A 15,241-nucleotide genomic window follows, 5' to 3' on the forward strand; every position below is an offset into this window, starting at 1 on the left:
ATATTACCCCAGTCATCAATGTTTCCTAGACCAGATCAGATATGTAGAACAATTAAGCAAGCAGGCACTCCAACGAAGCAGCAATAATGCTGTCCCACTACTAGTCCACGTGATCTCAAAATACAAGCTCATGGAATTACTCAACATAACACACTGTAGTTTTAGGACAGCTTGTCAGCGTAAACAAGGAGGATACCTGACTCATACTCTAATGAGAACAGAACTACATTTCAGAATGTGTCTCAAGTGCAGACAAAACTCATTCTATTTTCAGCGATATTTTAAAATGAAAACACGGACATCATTTCATAATTACCCATTCAATACTATTGGTGCCTTCAGTATCCCTCAGAAATGAGACATACAAGTTGCTGTTCTTTCTCACTTTACATCCCAATCCTATCTTCCTTCCTCTGTTTTCCCCTAATTCTTTCCACCATCTCTTTCATACCAGCAGCAAGCTACCACCACATTCAGTGTTATCACATAACGCTTCAGGAAATGTGTAGTTCATGCTTCAAAAATTAAATCAAGCCCAACAACAAGCTCAGTAAAATGCCCTATTGTATGAAGGGCGTTCGTGAGTCTGGACAGCTACATGTAACACTGCAATTCAAGATCACCTGCGTTAATGTCTCTCCCTTTTTAATATGTAAATGTCCCATAACATTATCCCCCATCAGCAGGTGCCCAGTGCAATACAATGTTCACACGTGAATACAATGAGCTTTGTATTCACTGAAGGAGGTAGTAAGAGTAGCTTTCAGGAATACAGGTTGTTAGTCCCGCATCTGCACAATGTTGCCTGTCTTACAGGTATATTGTACCTGGTATGTCCACACACAAAAATTAAAGGTAAGACAGCAGGCTAAGACTTACAGCTTTAAGCAGCAAGACTTCTAAGTTAATGCAGACAAGACACAAAAGTCTTAAAACTAAGAGAATGGCCACTGTTAATTAAGAGCCAAGAGGCAAGAAAAGCAGAAAATTAATAAACCTGAACCAGTGATAAACATTTTTACTGCAAAGAAAGATGTACACAGCAAAAAATCATAGAAATCATAGAATAAAATCACAGAAATCACAGAATGGCTTGGGGTGGAAGGGATCTCGAGGATCATCAGGTTGGAACCTGATGAACCCTCCTGCCACATGCAGGGTTGCCAGCCACTACATGGAGTACTAGATCACATTACCCAGGACCCCATCCATCCTGGCTTTAAACACTTATAAGGACAGGGCATCCACAACCTCTCTGCGCAACCTGTTCCAGCACCTCATCACTTTCTCAGTTAAAATCTTCCCCCTGACATCTAATCTAAATATCCCTTCTTTTAGTTTAAAACTACTTCCCCTTGTCCTATCACTATCTATCCATATAAAAATTGAGTTTCCCTCACATCTCTAAGCTCACCTAAAATACTGGAAGGCTGTACTGAGGCCTCTCTGCAACGTTCTCTTTTCTAGGCTGAACAAGGTCAGTTCCTTCAGCCTGTCTTCCTAGGTGAGGTGCTCCAGCCCCTAGATCATCTCTGTGGCCCTCCTCTGGACCCTCTCCAACAGCTCCACATCTTACCTGTGCTGGGGGCCCCACACTTGGACACAGTACTCCAGATGGGTGCTCATGAGGGCAGAGCAGAGGGAGGTCAATCCCATCCCTCACCCTGCTGCCACCCCTCTGCTGATGAAACCCAAGATACCATTGGCCTTCTGGGCTGCAAGTGCACACTACTGGCTCATGACATGTATCCCTGCACCAAAACTCCCCTCTGCAGAATTCACATTGTGGGTTATGTTCATCTGGTCCATGTAAGCACTCCCTGCTGGAATAAGGTCTGAAGCAAAGGTATCTCAGGGAAAATATTGGCAATTATCTACAGGAGCACTTCAGGGTATTTCATTATTCTCCCCTAAGACTACACAGGGAACTCTGCTTCCACAGTGTGCCAGAAATATTACTCCTACTGCCACAACACACACAACCTACTGACTGGTAGAAAAATACCACCATGTATTACAAGTGACTGCCCACTGTACATAGCAGAGGACTCCACATAAGAAGCTGTACTGCATTGTAACTATCAGTGTTTTGGTTTTTTTTCCCTTTCCAATTATACTGCTAAATATAGTAGTAACCCTCTCCCCTTTTGAAAATGTACCAAAAGGTGTGAAAATGTGACCACACGTCAGAACAACAACTACTCCAGAAACTTTCAGACTGCCTTCTGACAAGCTTACCCTTCAGCCTCTACACAGCCTGACAGCACCCTAGGCAAAGGCTCATACCAGCACCAACTGTTAGCTTTTGTTCTGATTTTTTTAATAAGTGCTTAATAACATATCCAGAGTACAAACATATCTCGACTCTGAAAACAGAGAAATTCCTCACATGACATGTTAAAGCATTCACGCCATTGCCAATCAATGGCTGACATTTCTGCAGCTGTAGTATCTCACACAGACATTGTACAGGGGAAGAACACCTTCTCACTAACAGCAGAGTAAGAAATGCCCTCATCAACAAGATGCCACTTGTGAATGAAAGCAACCTGTGATGATCACATAACAACCAAACAATATCAAATATATAACAACAAAAACCATAACCAAATAAATTTCACTTTATTACAGTGCTCACATTGCAAAGTTTAGGTACACTGTCCAAAACAGATCTGTAGCAAAGTTAAAGAGTCACTGGTTACTGTGCTATTTTTGGATTATTTTGCGAGTTGCAGTTGATAAGCGTCTTACTTGGTAAGGCTCATCACGAATACATATACTCAAGACATCACTCCAATTCCCAAACTAACTAATTATGAGCAGGAATGACTCCTAATAACACTCCCAACACACTGTGTGGGACCTGAGCACTGCTGCAGCACTACACCTCACCCAGGGGAACGAAGGGCTTGTCTGACATCAGGCCAAGGGCTGCAGCAATCCCTCAACTCTGCAGATCCAGTTACACCACGGGGTCCTCCCCGCCCCAGGCACACTCACGGATATCTGGACTCAGCTCCAACAGTATTTATATGTTAATACCACGAGTGAGTTCACCCTGGGTCAGAGGTATGTAAAAGCAACTTGGCAAGTGCTAACATCAAAAATAACATTAGCCATTCTTCTAAGATTGGCAAAGGCATGTAAGGTTAGGAACACATTTCTATTTTCAAGTCTAAACTGATCTTTTCTATGCTGCATTGAAATTATTATTTCTTTTGTTGCAGATTACTGACAAAAGCAGTACTTTCCCAGACTAGCTTGGACTGCTCCCACCAGCTTGCTCCTGACAGGACGGACCAGTGATGGGAACACTTCCTGCTGCAGCCACACCCACACCATCCCTTCTCCTCGGCACACAAGGACAGACACAAGGACTGCTCACTCCATCTCCTCCTTTCCTGCGTGCCAAACCACTGCTTCTGGAAGAGCATCTTGATAAAGACAGTCAATAGGTAGGGCAAAGCTGCTAGGAAATCACTTCCCAGAACTTGAGTTTCTCAGATAGGCAGTGAGCAACGAACACTCCTGTGGAGCCAGGCCTCCATGCCCTGCACTTGGAGTACCTGCAGGGCTGTAGACCCTCAAGCAACATAACAATGCCAATAAATTACTACCCAGTTTCTGAATTGGGTAACCCTTCCTAGTTATTTCTTCCAATTCCATTTGGATGTGGCTCAAATAAATCTTGACATACACAGGGACCCAGCTTCTTTCGGAAAGCCTGTATCTCAGGCTGAAAGTTCATGGTTACAAAGTGGAAACAGACCATCTACATTTAAACTATTTTCATTCCATAATTAAGACATACAGCACTGTATAAGAATCAAACTAGGAATATACTGTCATTTTGTTTAATAAACCCTACCCCTCCGTTTACACTGCCATGTTCTTTATTGCACTGAATGCCAATATCTGACTACTACTTTATCACCATTCCTACTTAAAGACCCTAGGAGTACTGGTAAGACAGTAGATACAAACTAATTCTCTAGCATTGTGGTATTTCAAATTTGACACAAAACACCTCTGAATTCCACATTTAAAGAACGTCAGCTTCAAAATTACTGAAAATAATCAGCCCAAGGAGACAGCAAAGTGCAAGGCTGGCACGAGGAGCTCCATTCCCAGTCCTGGGGCAGACCGCACACAGTACCAGGCCTTGTTTAGCTCTGCTATAAGCAGTACTTCTGAACACCAATCCCTCAAAACTCAATATATCAAAATCCCTCAAAACTCAAACTTCAGTCAAATATTCTTACATCTATATTGAAGTATAATCTTGGCACTACTATTTCATTCTCAAGAGAAGGGTTAAAAGACAAAAGCATACAGGAACACACATTTTCACAGAACTTCCCGGGGGGACCTCAGTATGCCACCTTCCCTTGGCACTTCAAAGCTAAGGGAAAGAACACTTCAGAGTCAGTACCCCATTTAAACCCCACTGTAAATGACAATTCAGTCATAATTACAGAGATACACCATCTCTGTTAAAAGGCTTGAACTGTAAATTTGGAAGGCTGTTTCTTATTTAAAACAGTTCAAGAAAATTTAAGTCACTAAAATCTATTAATCACCACACATCTTCCAGTTCTGGATCTCATGCTTACTAGGGCTACTGCCAGCACTCAGCAGTTACCACGTACTTGGAGATATCACATCAGCAGAGAAAGCCCAGCGTGGCTGAAACATCATTTCCATTGCTCATCCTATGACAAGTGAGGATATCAAACACATCCTCATGAGATGATGTAACACTAAAATGGCAGAAAACTCAGAGAAAAGAGGGAGCTGGTAGTTTTCTACCACTCTACTGAATTTCCAGCTTACAAAGACAGTGTTTTAGGAGCTGGAACATCCCTCTTCTGGGAAGAGCAAGCCACCAAAACACGCTAGCTCCTCCTGAGGCTACAACCCTGGTAACTGTCTGACCCCAAGTTTCAGGGGAGCTGCTAGTACCTGCAAACCACCTGAGCTCTGCAAAGAGTTGCTTTTGCTGACAGCAAGTCAGATGGCTCAAATCCATTTAACTCCAAATACAGTAGAAAGTTTACTAAACTACATCTGAACTATCTAAAAGACAGCCTCTATTCCAACATGTATTCAGCAGTTATTCAATAATGATGCAAGCAGCTATGGGAGCTGGGCCCTAATCTTATTTCAAAACAGCAATTCATTTTGCAAATGCTGCTACAAAGGTAACACAAGGGTGAACACAAGGCTACCACACTGGACACAAAGTATGGTCTTGAAGTCAGACATCTGCACATAAAACTGTGTGGTGTACTCCTGTGCTGGCACATACCAAATGATGATGGCATTCACCTGTGGCCACAGAGAAGGCCTGAGGTGGTGGGTGCTTCAGCAGCAGCAAGGCAGGCCTGACACCCCTCAGCAGCTCCTCTCCGGCAAGTCAGCTCTAGCCAAGGACCTCAAGCCCAGCACCCCAAGGAACTAGGCAATTCTCACAGTTATAGCTAGTATCTGAAACACGCACATGAAGGAATAAATAAAAGTTAAGGTTATGTGAGACTACTCTCCCATGCCAGAGATTAATCATCTTAGGGTTCCCATTTCCTTCTGTTAATACTAACAGAAAATGCAAAAGCAGGATTCATGACCAAGTGTTTGTCAAAAGATCCAGGCAAATTTAACCACTTACCCAATATCTCTCTTAAGCAATCCACAGGCACTAGCTTATACCATGCCAATTTAAGTAGCTTTAGATACTACAGACTACACTGTATCACATATCATCCCTCAGCATCTGGACAAAGTTGTCCACAAACAAGAAATCTGCAATTCATTTTTATTAAAACACAACAGCTGCCCCAACACACAACTATACTCATAGTTCCACAGTTGCATCCTCTTGGTACAAGGCAGGCAATGTTAGAAGAGTTTTATTACAGAAAGTGCTGGTCTTTTCAGTCACTTCAAAAAAAAAAAAAAAGCAGCAACCACACAGTCAATGTCTGATAAAAAGAAACAATTATGAATAAGTTTTCCTAATTCACAGAAGAATCTCCTTTTGCAACTAGGAGCTGCCATTTACAGAACCAAAACCAAAAGCCATTCAAAATCCACAGTAAACGAAGAGCCTGTTATTGACACATACAGTCATCATACCGAAGATCGAATGGAGACAAGAAGGCTATCTGAAATGAGAACTTATACTAAGCACTACTTGTTTTCATGTGTTCTGTTTCAACTCACTCTAAGTCATGTTTTCAGTGTTCAATTTTATCTACTGCTATAACAGATAAGCACCCATTAGAAAAATAGCCCCTCCTCTTTCCCCATCTCAACCCAAGAACCAACAGGTTTACACCCTCAATATTCTGACTGACCACAATCTAAAACATTTCCAGTTTCAGCATAGCCTGGGCTTCCTTGCTCAAGTGTTTTAGTGTCTGGAATTGAAGAAAACATGCAAATAGTTTATGTGATTCAATGATTCTGATGTAAAAGCACACACTCATTGAGACAGCAAGTGTTCTGAGCCATCTCTTCAAGAAACATCTTACATATATCAACACACAAGCTTAATTAAAAAAAACACATCACACGTAGATGACTTTTCCAGGTCTGCCATCACTCCAGAAGGGCACAGTGCGCCAGCACTCAAAATCATACATATGAATCCCATGAATACACCCTGGTCTAACAATCTGATAATCCATTCCCACATCAACCTCTCTTTCAGGCAGGGAGGAGTCTCAACATTTAAAATAACTAAATGTTAAGTTACCTAGAGGCTCACATCAAACTGAAATTCATGCTAGCCTTTCTTCCATTCTCAGAACTGAAGCTAGTGGCAGACATTTTCCAAGTTTGTGTGCTCTCTGCTACTGCAAAACCAGCAAAAACTATCATGTAACTACTGATCCATCAGAGAGCCATTTAAAACATCTATCATATTGAACAACACAGCACAGATCCCACATATCTAAAGTACACTCCACTGAAAACTCCACAGGTGGCAGTAACAGGGCTTTGAAATGTAACTATTTCAGAAAAACAAGTAAAGTGTGTACATTCCATATACAGTATTGATCTTAAACTAACAAATCCAAGATGTTAAGCAGCCATTTCATGGACACCCTTTCCCCATGCTATCTCATCACACCAAATGCACATGCATGCAGAACAGTGAGCTCTGAGGATGCCATGACATTGGACAGACCATTCAGCCCCAACAGCTCATCTCCTCCTTTCACTCAGATTCAAACAGTGGATTTACCACCTACTAGCCATGTTAAGATTTTATTCATGAATTTGGAAAGGGAAGAGTTCAACAGGGTTAGGGATTTTCCTGGAGGAAACTCTTAGTTAATTAGTAATCCCTCTGCTTTACTGAAGGCAAATGAGAATAACTCATGGGTCTAGTTTCCTAGCTTAATACCTAGGAAACATTAAAAAAAACATCCAGAAAAAAACTCAGAAGGACTTTTCAGCTGGCACACCGTTCACCATGCAGTAGAACACCCATTTTTACTTGACAAACAGTGAATCACCTCTCCTGTAGACTGGCACAGCTTAGTAACTTTCCAAATCCCTTTTGGTGGGAACAGCCAGCCACCCGGTGCTCATCCCCACCTACTACTCCAACAGACACAACGCAGTAATTCAACCGTGGGCAACGTCACCCAGTGTAGAACACTGCTTCAGGGTAGGGGGGCTCTGGAAGAGCTAAAGATAAAAAGCAGTTTGAAAAACAAGCTGCATAAATCTCTCCTAAAAGAGAAGAGCAAAAAATAAGTGATCTCAGTCCATGATAAGCAATTAAGAGAGCGGATTCAGTACAGGACCAATCCTCTTATTTTTGGTAATAACGCTTTCCATGCACATCTAAACAGAAAATGCAGAATACTATAATAAAAATGAGAAAGTTTTTGAGTATTTCTATTGAAAATATCCCTAAGAACTTAAAAAAAAAAATCAGTATTTTCTCAACTAATATTAAAGTAATGAGGTGCAAGAGTAAAAGGAAGACAATATCCTCCAATATGGTGCATTCCTTCCATAGAATTCACTTGCTCAGCATCCCTCTGACTATACCCAAAATGAAACCTCCACAACAAATACAGAGAGCTAGTTGCCAGAGGGAGAAAAAATACACATAGAACAAAGAGCTATCTATTACTGACATGCACCAAAAGTTCATAGCTCAGACAAGCATGTCACCCTAATGAAATGAATCCTTAAATACAAATATTAATTCACCTCTACTCACTATTCTCCTCTAGTTCAGATGCAGTGTGGTATTATACCACAGCCATAGAAAACAGTTTTTTTTATTATTTTTATTATTTAGAAGTTAAATTAAGTTTAAAAGAAGTTAAAAGAAGTTAGATCTTTACTTTAATCACAGAAGACCATGGTCATGAGGTATCAATGAAAAAGTTTCTATTAAAAATAGCCCCTCAAGCCAAAACATTTCAAAAAATTCCTAAATTTACATAACTAGAACAAAACACTAATTTCTGGACTGTTATGGTAGCAGACATCTCAGTTAGGAAGATGAGCTTTAAAAAGGACTTCAGACAGTACATGCATTAGTACACTTGAGCTGTTATCCACCCATCCACAAGGACCCACACAGGCAAAAATGAAGCACATCACTAAAGCTTCAGCTTTGGAACTCAACTTACACACTGAGTACTGCAAATAGTCCTCAAACATATGAAGTTATTTTACCTGCTTCATGAAGTTATGATTTAGAAATGAGCTTTGGAAAGTTGCTTTACTCACCTGTCACACTTTCCTCAATTTCAATTTGGAAGTCACTTCTGCTCTCCTACAACAACAGCTTAATATTCCTGAAGTATCTTCACATATGTTACAAGAACTCAAAATGACCTACTAAGATTAAAGCCACACAGCCTTCTCACCTGCAGGGGCTAAAACCCAGTTCTGAACTCCCTTACCAAACATGTCAAGCCAGTAACGTAGCTGCTCCTAGGTGTAAAGGTCAGGCCACATGCATGCACAGAAGGGGCGCCTGTTTCCCTTCCCTCCACACCTACTCTTTTCTTAACTGAACATCACAAGGATGGCTTGACCTCTAAACACAGGACAATGTTGCAGCAGCATCACCCTGCTGCCGTCACAGCTCTATCTCAGAATCTTCTGAGACGAGGACAGGAGCGAGGAGAGCATCCCAATGCCAATTTCAAGGGAGAGCAGCTGGGTGGCCCCACAAAGTCTCTTCATTTGCCAGCTATAGTCTTGTTTTTCACTAATGCCCAAATGAACCCTTCTCCTCCGGCACCAGACAGTAACTAGTAATTTGCACCCACGTGCAAATCACTAACTAGATATAGATGTTCTGCTAAATTTTGGTAAGTCTTCACAAGGGGACACACTGCATATTTATATAATTATATAGTAGTGTTTCACATATTTATTTTCTACAGCTATCGTTAAAAAGGTTGCTGACACTTATCTTAGGTCATGTAGTCAACTGAGTCAAGCTGCACTGAAGGGAAACCAGAATACTGCAAGAAATGTTAGAAATCATTTCACTTTTAAGTGATACTGAAAAAGAAGTATTAATTACAAGTAAACAGATTGATTCTGGTTACCACAGGTCAGACTGCCAAAGCAACTGCGACAACTACCAGGAATTCCCAAGAATCAGCACCTGAGGAATTGGCACAGAGCTGTGATGGGAGATGGTCAGGAAATCTGGAGAAGGCTCTGCACCAGAGGGCGGTGGGCACGGAGCAGGCTCCCCAGGGACATGACATCAAACTTGTTAGGGTTCAAGAAGCATCTGGACAATGCTCTCCTGTTGTCCAATTTTCACATGTTCCTGCATGGAGACAAAAGTTGGACTCCACGATCCTTGGGGGTCCCTTCAAACTCAGGATACTCTGTAATTCTAATCAGGTTGAGCATGAGCAAATACACTACTGAATGGCTATCGGCATTATTAAGCCTCTGAATACTTTGAGAAATCCAACCCTGTTATCCCTCCATGCTTCTATCAATTAATAATTCCAGAAGGTTTTCCATTTTGTTCTGCCTCTTATTTCCTGAATTTTGAAAGAGCTATTAAAAATAAGAAAAACATCAACTGATACATTTTCAGACAAAAGAGGAAAGCCTTTTCTGCCTAGCTTAACTTTATTTGCATCAGCTTCCTGAATTCCTATTCCTTATGGTTAAGAAAATGCTACTTATGTTATTTTAAATAATACAATAAATCTGAAATTTGTAAGCATTCAATTGACCTCAAGTCAGAGATACATTGTTTAGACCATTTAAGCAGTGCCATGTTAATAGGGTTTACTGACGTAGCAATAACTTTAATAGATTACATTACCAATTTAAAACAAACTAAGTATTTACCTTGACCCTCCCCCCCCCCCAAAAAAAAATCTTTTTAAAGTTAAAAGACCTAGGATTTGTGAAAAAATGACTTAAGCCCCAGACAAAATCCCCAAGTACTGATCTGGAGTGCATGCCATTCAACTAATAATTCTACCCACCATAGGAGGTATGTTATGTCTGATTTTTAATTATGCTTTATGTAAATATCCCCAGAGGTTTGTGCAATAGGTAGAAGCTTAAGTAAGGCAAGCTGGAGGAGGCAGGCAACCTGCTCTGGAGAGAGCATGCTGGCTCCATGGCCGAGGGCCGGTAAGCTCTAGTTGCCATGGGGCGGCTGAGCCCTGAGGAGCACACCAGGGCACTTGCTGCACTTGCACACTCATCCCCAAAGGCCATGTACTGAATAGAGCTCAGAGATCCTTCAGAACATTTCTCAGCACAGCTGGCTTCCCACACTTGATTCACAACAGATCAGCAAACCACACAATCTTGCAAGCACTAACAATGCCATATTTATCACTTGCTTCAACTCCACATGTCTATGGCCCAGTTTTCTTCCAAGACACAGTTTGGTAAAAGTCTGCATGCTCTGCAGCCGGAAGTCCTCAACAACTGAGGACCCTGTAGGTTCCACATACATGCACTATTAATCACTGCCTTGACAGCATGCCTTCACCCTGACCTACAGGCTCCGCAACCAGTATCACAGAGGCTGCTTTGCACTCATGCCTTTGGCACCACTCTTAAGTGCCAGCAGAACTCACAAGGCCTGGTAAGAGTACACTCAAAGATGCATCAAAATTTCACTCCAAGGGAGTAGCCAGCTGCATTCAAATCCCAAACTGCATCCCAAACACCGAGGCCAGAGCCACTCTGCTGCCCAGAACACAACTCCTGCTGCAAGTCTCTCCAAGCACCAAGAGAACCACGGCTTCCTCTCTATTTTACACAGGAACGGCAGAAAGACTCCTGGCCTCCTCTTTCCATGCCCAAAGGCATGCTTCAGCTTGCAATTGTTTCTGTTTGCATGTGATAATTTTAACAGGTAATTCTAGAAAATACTCCATTTGAATTTCACCTTACAGACCTCTCACAGCTCAATCGCACAGCACCCAGCCCAGTCTCTGCTTTCCCAAGCAGTTGAAGCAGCTGCCTGTTGCCTTCCGCAAGCAGGCACTGAGCTGGGATACCAGAAAGCTCCATTCTTCCTCCCCATTTTGCAACACATAATAAACACAGCACCCACTCCTCACTGGCTTCACCTGTAAAAATGGAACAGCACTCTCACCAGAACTACCTGAAAACCCAACGTAAGAAACACAATACATCTTTTAAAAAGTTAAGCTAAAATGCATTATTGCTCTTTACCTTCTCTAGATAAAACCTTCATAATGTTCTTCTTCCTGAAATTCTTGGATGACTTTTTTTCTACTTGATCTGTCATTTTAACTAAATCTAACTATTTTAGCCTATTACAATCAAACTAATACAAAGAAACAAAAACCAAATACCGATGCACAGACACAGCACAGCCAACAGAACACTGCACCATGATTTTCAAGCCTTCAAAAGTAGAGAAGAGGGCACAGATTAAGGCCACATGGCAAACGCTCCCATTATTTATTTCATTCTCCCTTCTCATTCCCACTAATTTCACACAGTGGTAGCAGCTGAAGGCGTACACCCAGATCAGTGACTCACGGCACGAGACCACAGTGCAAACAGTCACTGGGTTTTCAAAGCAGCACTACTCAAGAACTACAGTGTTCCATCCCAATGGTTCAGTTGTCTCTTCTTTGTTCAAGAACAAAACAACCAAAAAAAAAGGAAAAAGAAAAAAGAAAAAAAAGAAAAAAGTCAAAACCCAAAAAAGCCCACAACACATTGGCAACAGGCACTTCTTGAGTTCTCGTGCTCATAGAAGAAAACTGAAAATTCACCTCTGGCCCTCACAACTGTGTTCCATAACCCAGAAAGGCTGGAGAGGCGCAAGGCACATCCTTCCCATCCATGTTTCTTCTACACATTGCTCCCCACAATCAGAGCTGCAAAGCCCAAGAATCCCCCAAGCAAGTTCAGCCTCAGAGATTGGCCCAACTCCTCTAACCGTGCTCTGGAAATCTCCAGGTGTTTTAGCTTCAACTTAATCTTGATGATATTTTTCAAACAAATGATTTTAGTTTATCAGCTGTCTGGAAAACTTTTTTTTTCTTCAGCGCTAACCTCTTATCTTAAAGTTTGCTATTACTCAAAAGACCAGATGAGTGCTTATGTACACCTGAGCTGCTCGATCTTCACATCCTGAAGATGTGGGCTGAAACAGAATAGCAGAGCTCCACCATCTATTTCCATCTTGCAAGGAGAGCCACAAACATTGTTACATGGTCCATTCCACATCATTTACCAGGTTCAGTAACTAGTGTTGCACTTTGAAGGATACATTAACATGTGAGTCAGCAAACACCATAGACATCCTAGGCAGAGGAAACTCCTGAGTTACTTATGCCCTATTCTTTCCCAAAAGGCCTACCACCTTCCCAAAAGAGGAAGACCCCTCAACATGTAATCTTGTACCACTTCATGCTCACAACACCAGACTGCTATGGAACATTCTTCTCAAGTGAGTTTTATCTGCTTGATCATGAGATTTTGAGCATAGTTACGTGTCCTGTGTCAACCCATTAGCGAAGGAGAAATGTGGGTCTGTGTCAGTTCTAATCACTTTTTAATTCAGACTTGTCAATTCAGACCTCAGCTGGGCTGGGCAAAAGATGATCAATGGAAGGCAGAACATTTAGACATGAGGAAAGATGTAGGCTCCCCTCCTTCCATTTCCTCCAAAGAAACATGTGCACACACTCCTATACTCCTACACAAGTACCCACTCCTGGCCCTCATGTTGCACTGGCAACATCTTCCTCACCCTGCAGAAGCACATAGAGGCACAAAACACTGAAGCTACAATACGCCTCCAAGTGATGGCCACTTTCCCCCAACTCCTACTAAAAGAACATTAAGTACTACAGCAGTGGCTGCAATCCTACCTCTTCTTTCTAAAAGAGACGACAAAGGCAGTCAGATTCACCCCTTGGTGTGCAACGAGTGGGCAGCAGTGGTGGATGAGGCCATCTCTTCCTAGGCTACACAAAGCAGTCCTAGATGCAAGTTTCAAGTGCCAACAATGCTCCACTTGGGCTGTGATGGGGCTCCAGTCCCTCCCACACACCTTTCCCTTGGAACCCTCCACAGGTTTGGCAGATCAAAGGGAAACACATCCATTACCCTCTTCCATTTCTTCCAGAGAAAGGATGTTGGGTAAAGACCACTCCTATTCCACAGAACTGCATCCACCAGGAATTCAGCAGTCTGGGAACTGTAGATTCCTCCTCCAGAGCCCAGAATGACAATACCGGGGGCTGGAGACTTCATTCTGTTCCCACAGCGGAAGAGATGCCCTCTGCTCGTGGGAGAACCTCACCTACCGCTCAGAACACGGTTCAAAGTGGAAACCGCTCCCAAAGGTCGGCCCGTGCCCACCCTCCGCATGCCGAGAGGAGGCCGCCAGCGCAGGGCCTGGACGCTCCGCTCCGCCCTGGGCCGGGCCGACCAGGCCCACCCGCGTGGCCGAGCCCCGAGCCCCTCTCCCCAGCCGCGGCGGAAGGCCCCGTGCTGGGCGCCGGGACCCCGCCCCCGCGGCTCCGGTACGGCCGCTCACGCCTATGGCCGCGGGGAGGCCCGGCCCGGCGCAGCGCCGGGGAGAGCCGCGGGCCGCGAGCCCCGCTCCTGGCGGGGCGGCGGGGAGCACCCGGGGCGGGTGGTGACGGCCCGGCGCGGCGGGAGGCCGGGTCTGTCAGGAAGCGGCGGCCGGGCTCGGCCGCGGAGGGCTCACCTCGGACACCTCATCCTCGTCGCTGCCGGAGCCGCCGCCGCCGCCCCCGCTCCGCAGCACGGCGGCCGCCAGCTTGAAGTCGAGGGCGGCCTCACCGGCCGCGGGCGCGCCGGGGCCTCCGGGACCGCCGGGCCCAGCCTCCCCGAAGAGGCGCACGGCCCGCAGTCCCAGCGGGGAGGGCCCGGCCGCAGCGGGCGGCTCGGCGGCGGGCGGCGCGCGGGGAGCGACCGAGTCGATCTCCTCGTCACCGAGGGGGGCGGCGGTGCCGTCCGTGAGCATCGCGCTGATCCGGGGCCGCCACCGCTCGCAGAGCCCAGCCGTCGCCGTCCCTCACGGCACCGCAGCAGCGCCACTAACTTCTCACACCCTACCCGGCCGCGCCGCCGCGCCACCCACCCGCCGCGCTTCCCGCGCCCATTGGCCGGCGGCGTCCTATGGCCGGGCGCTATTGGGCCGCGCTGCTGCCACTCCGAGTGACGTCACGCGTTCCCAGCATGCTGCCTTGAGAGCACACGCCGAGGCGGTTTGAGCCCCCTGCCCCGCCCCGCTTCCCTGGCTTCGCTTCCTGAATTTTCCAGGAGCCGATTGGCTACTCGGAACGTCAGTCACGCATCCCGCCGGACTTTCGGACGTCAATTGGGCCACCGGGCTGTCGAGCAACGGTAATACAAGAACCTGGGATTCTGGTTGCCTAGAAGGCCCGTCGCTCACAACACGCGTTGTCTGACGCCGCCCGATTGGCTTCTGCCGCGGCATAGGCCCTCCCCTCCCCTTCACCGCCCTCTGAAGGTCTCCGTCAGCGCAAAGCCGACACCGCCCGCCCGCCTCGAGCGCCCACTGGCGCGCGGCGCTGCCCGTCAATGCGCGTAACCCGGCCGTGAGCGGCCCGCTCCGCCGCCCCTAGCGAGGGCGCGATTGGCTCCGCACGCTGTCACTCACGTCACCTGCGGCCCCACCGGTGACGACACCCGCGCGGCCACGTGGCCTCTGCTAGTGCTGCGTGCGTGCCCG

At 45.2% G+C, this 15,241-nt stretch overlaps 1 protein-coding gene across 4 annotated transcripts in view; it reads right to left on the reverse strand.

The window, feature by feature from the left end:
- The window catches only part of ANKHD1 (ankyrin repeat and KH domain containing 1), a 100,503-nt gene extending 85,916 nt beyond the window's left edge, over positions 1-14,587 (reverse strand). For 3 of the 4 annotated variants that reach the window (XM_015293510.4, XM_040646875.2, XM_015293520.4), the window contains exon 1: positions 14,231-14,587. In XM_015293510.4, the coding sequence (XP_015148996.2) occupies positions 14,231-14,509 (279 nt within the window). In that variant the 5' untranslated portion in view covers positions 14,510-14,587. The remainder of the gene's footprint in view (positions 1-14,230) is intronic. The other variant, NM_001204097.2, reaches the window with a different exon arrangement.
- Between the last annotated feature and the right edge of the window lie 654 nt (positions 14,588-15,241).

The sequence above is a fragment of the Gallus gallus genome, chromosome 13 (assembly GCF_016699485.2).
Source record: "Gallus gallus isolate bGalGal1 chromosome 13, bGalGal1.mat.broiler.GRCg7b, whole genome shotgun sequence".
Lineage (NCBI taxonomy): Eukaryota > Metazoa > Chordata > Aves > Galliformes > Phasianidae > Gallus > Gallus gallus.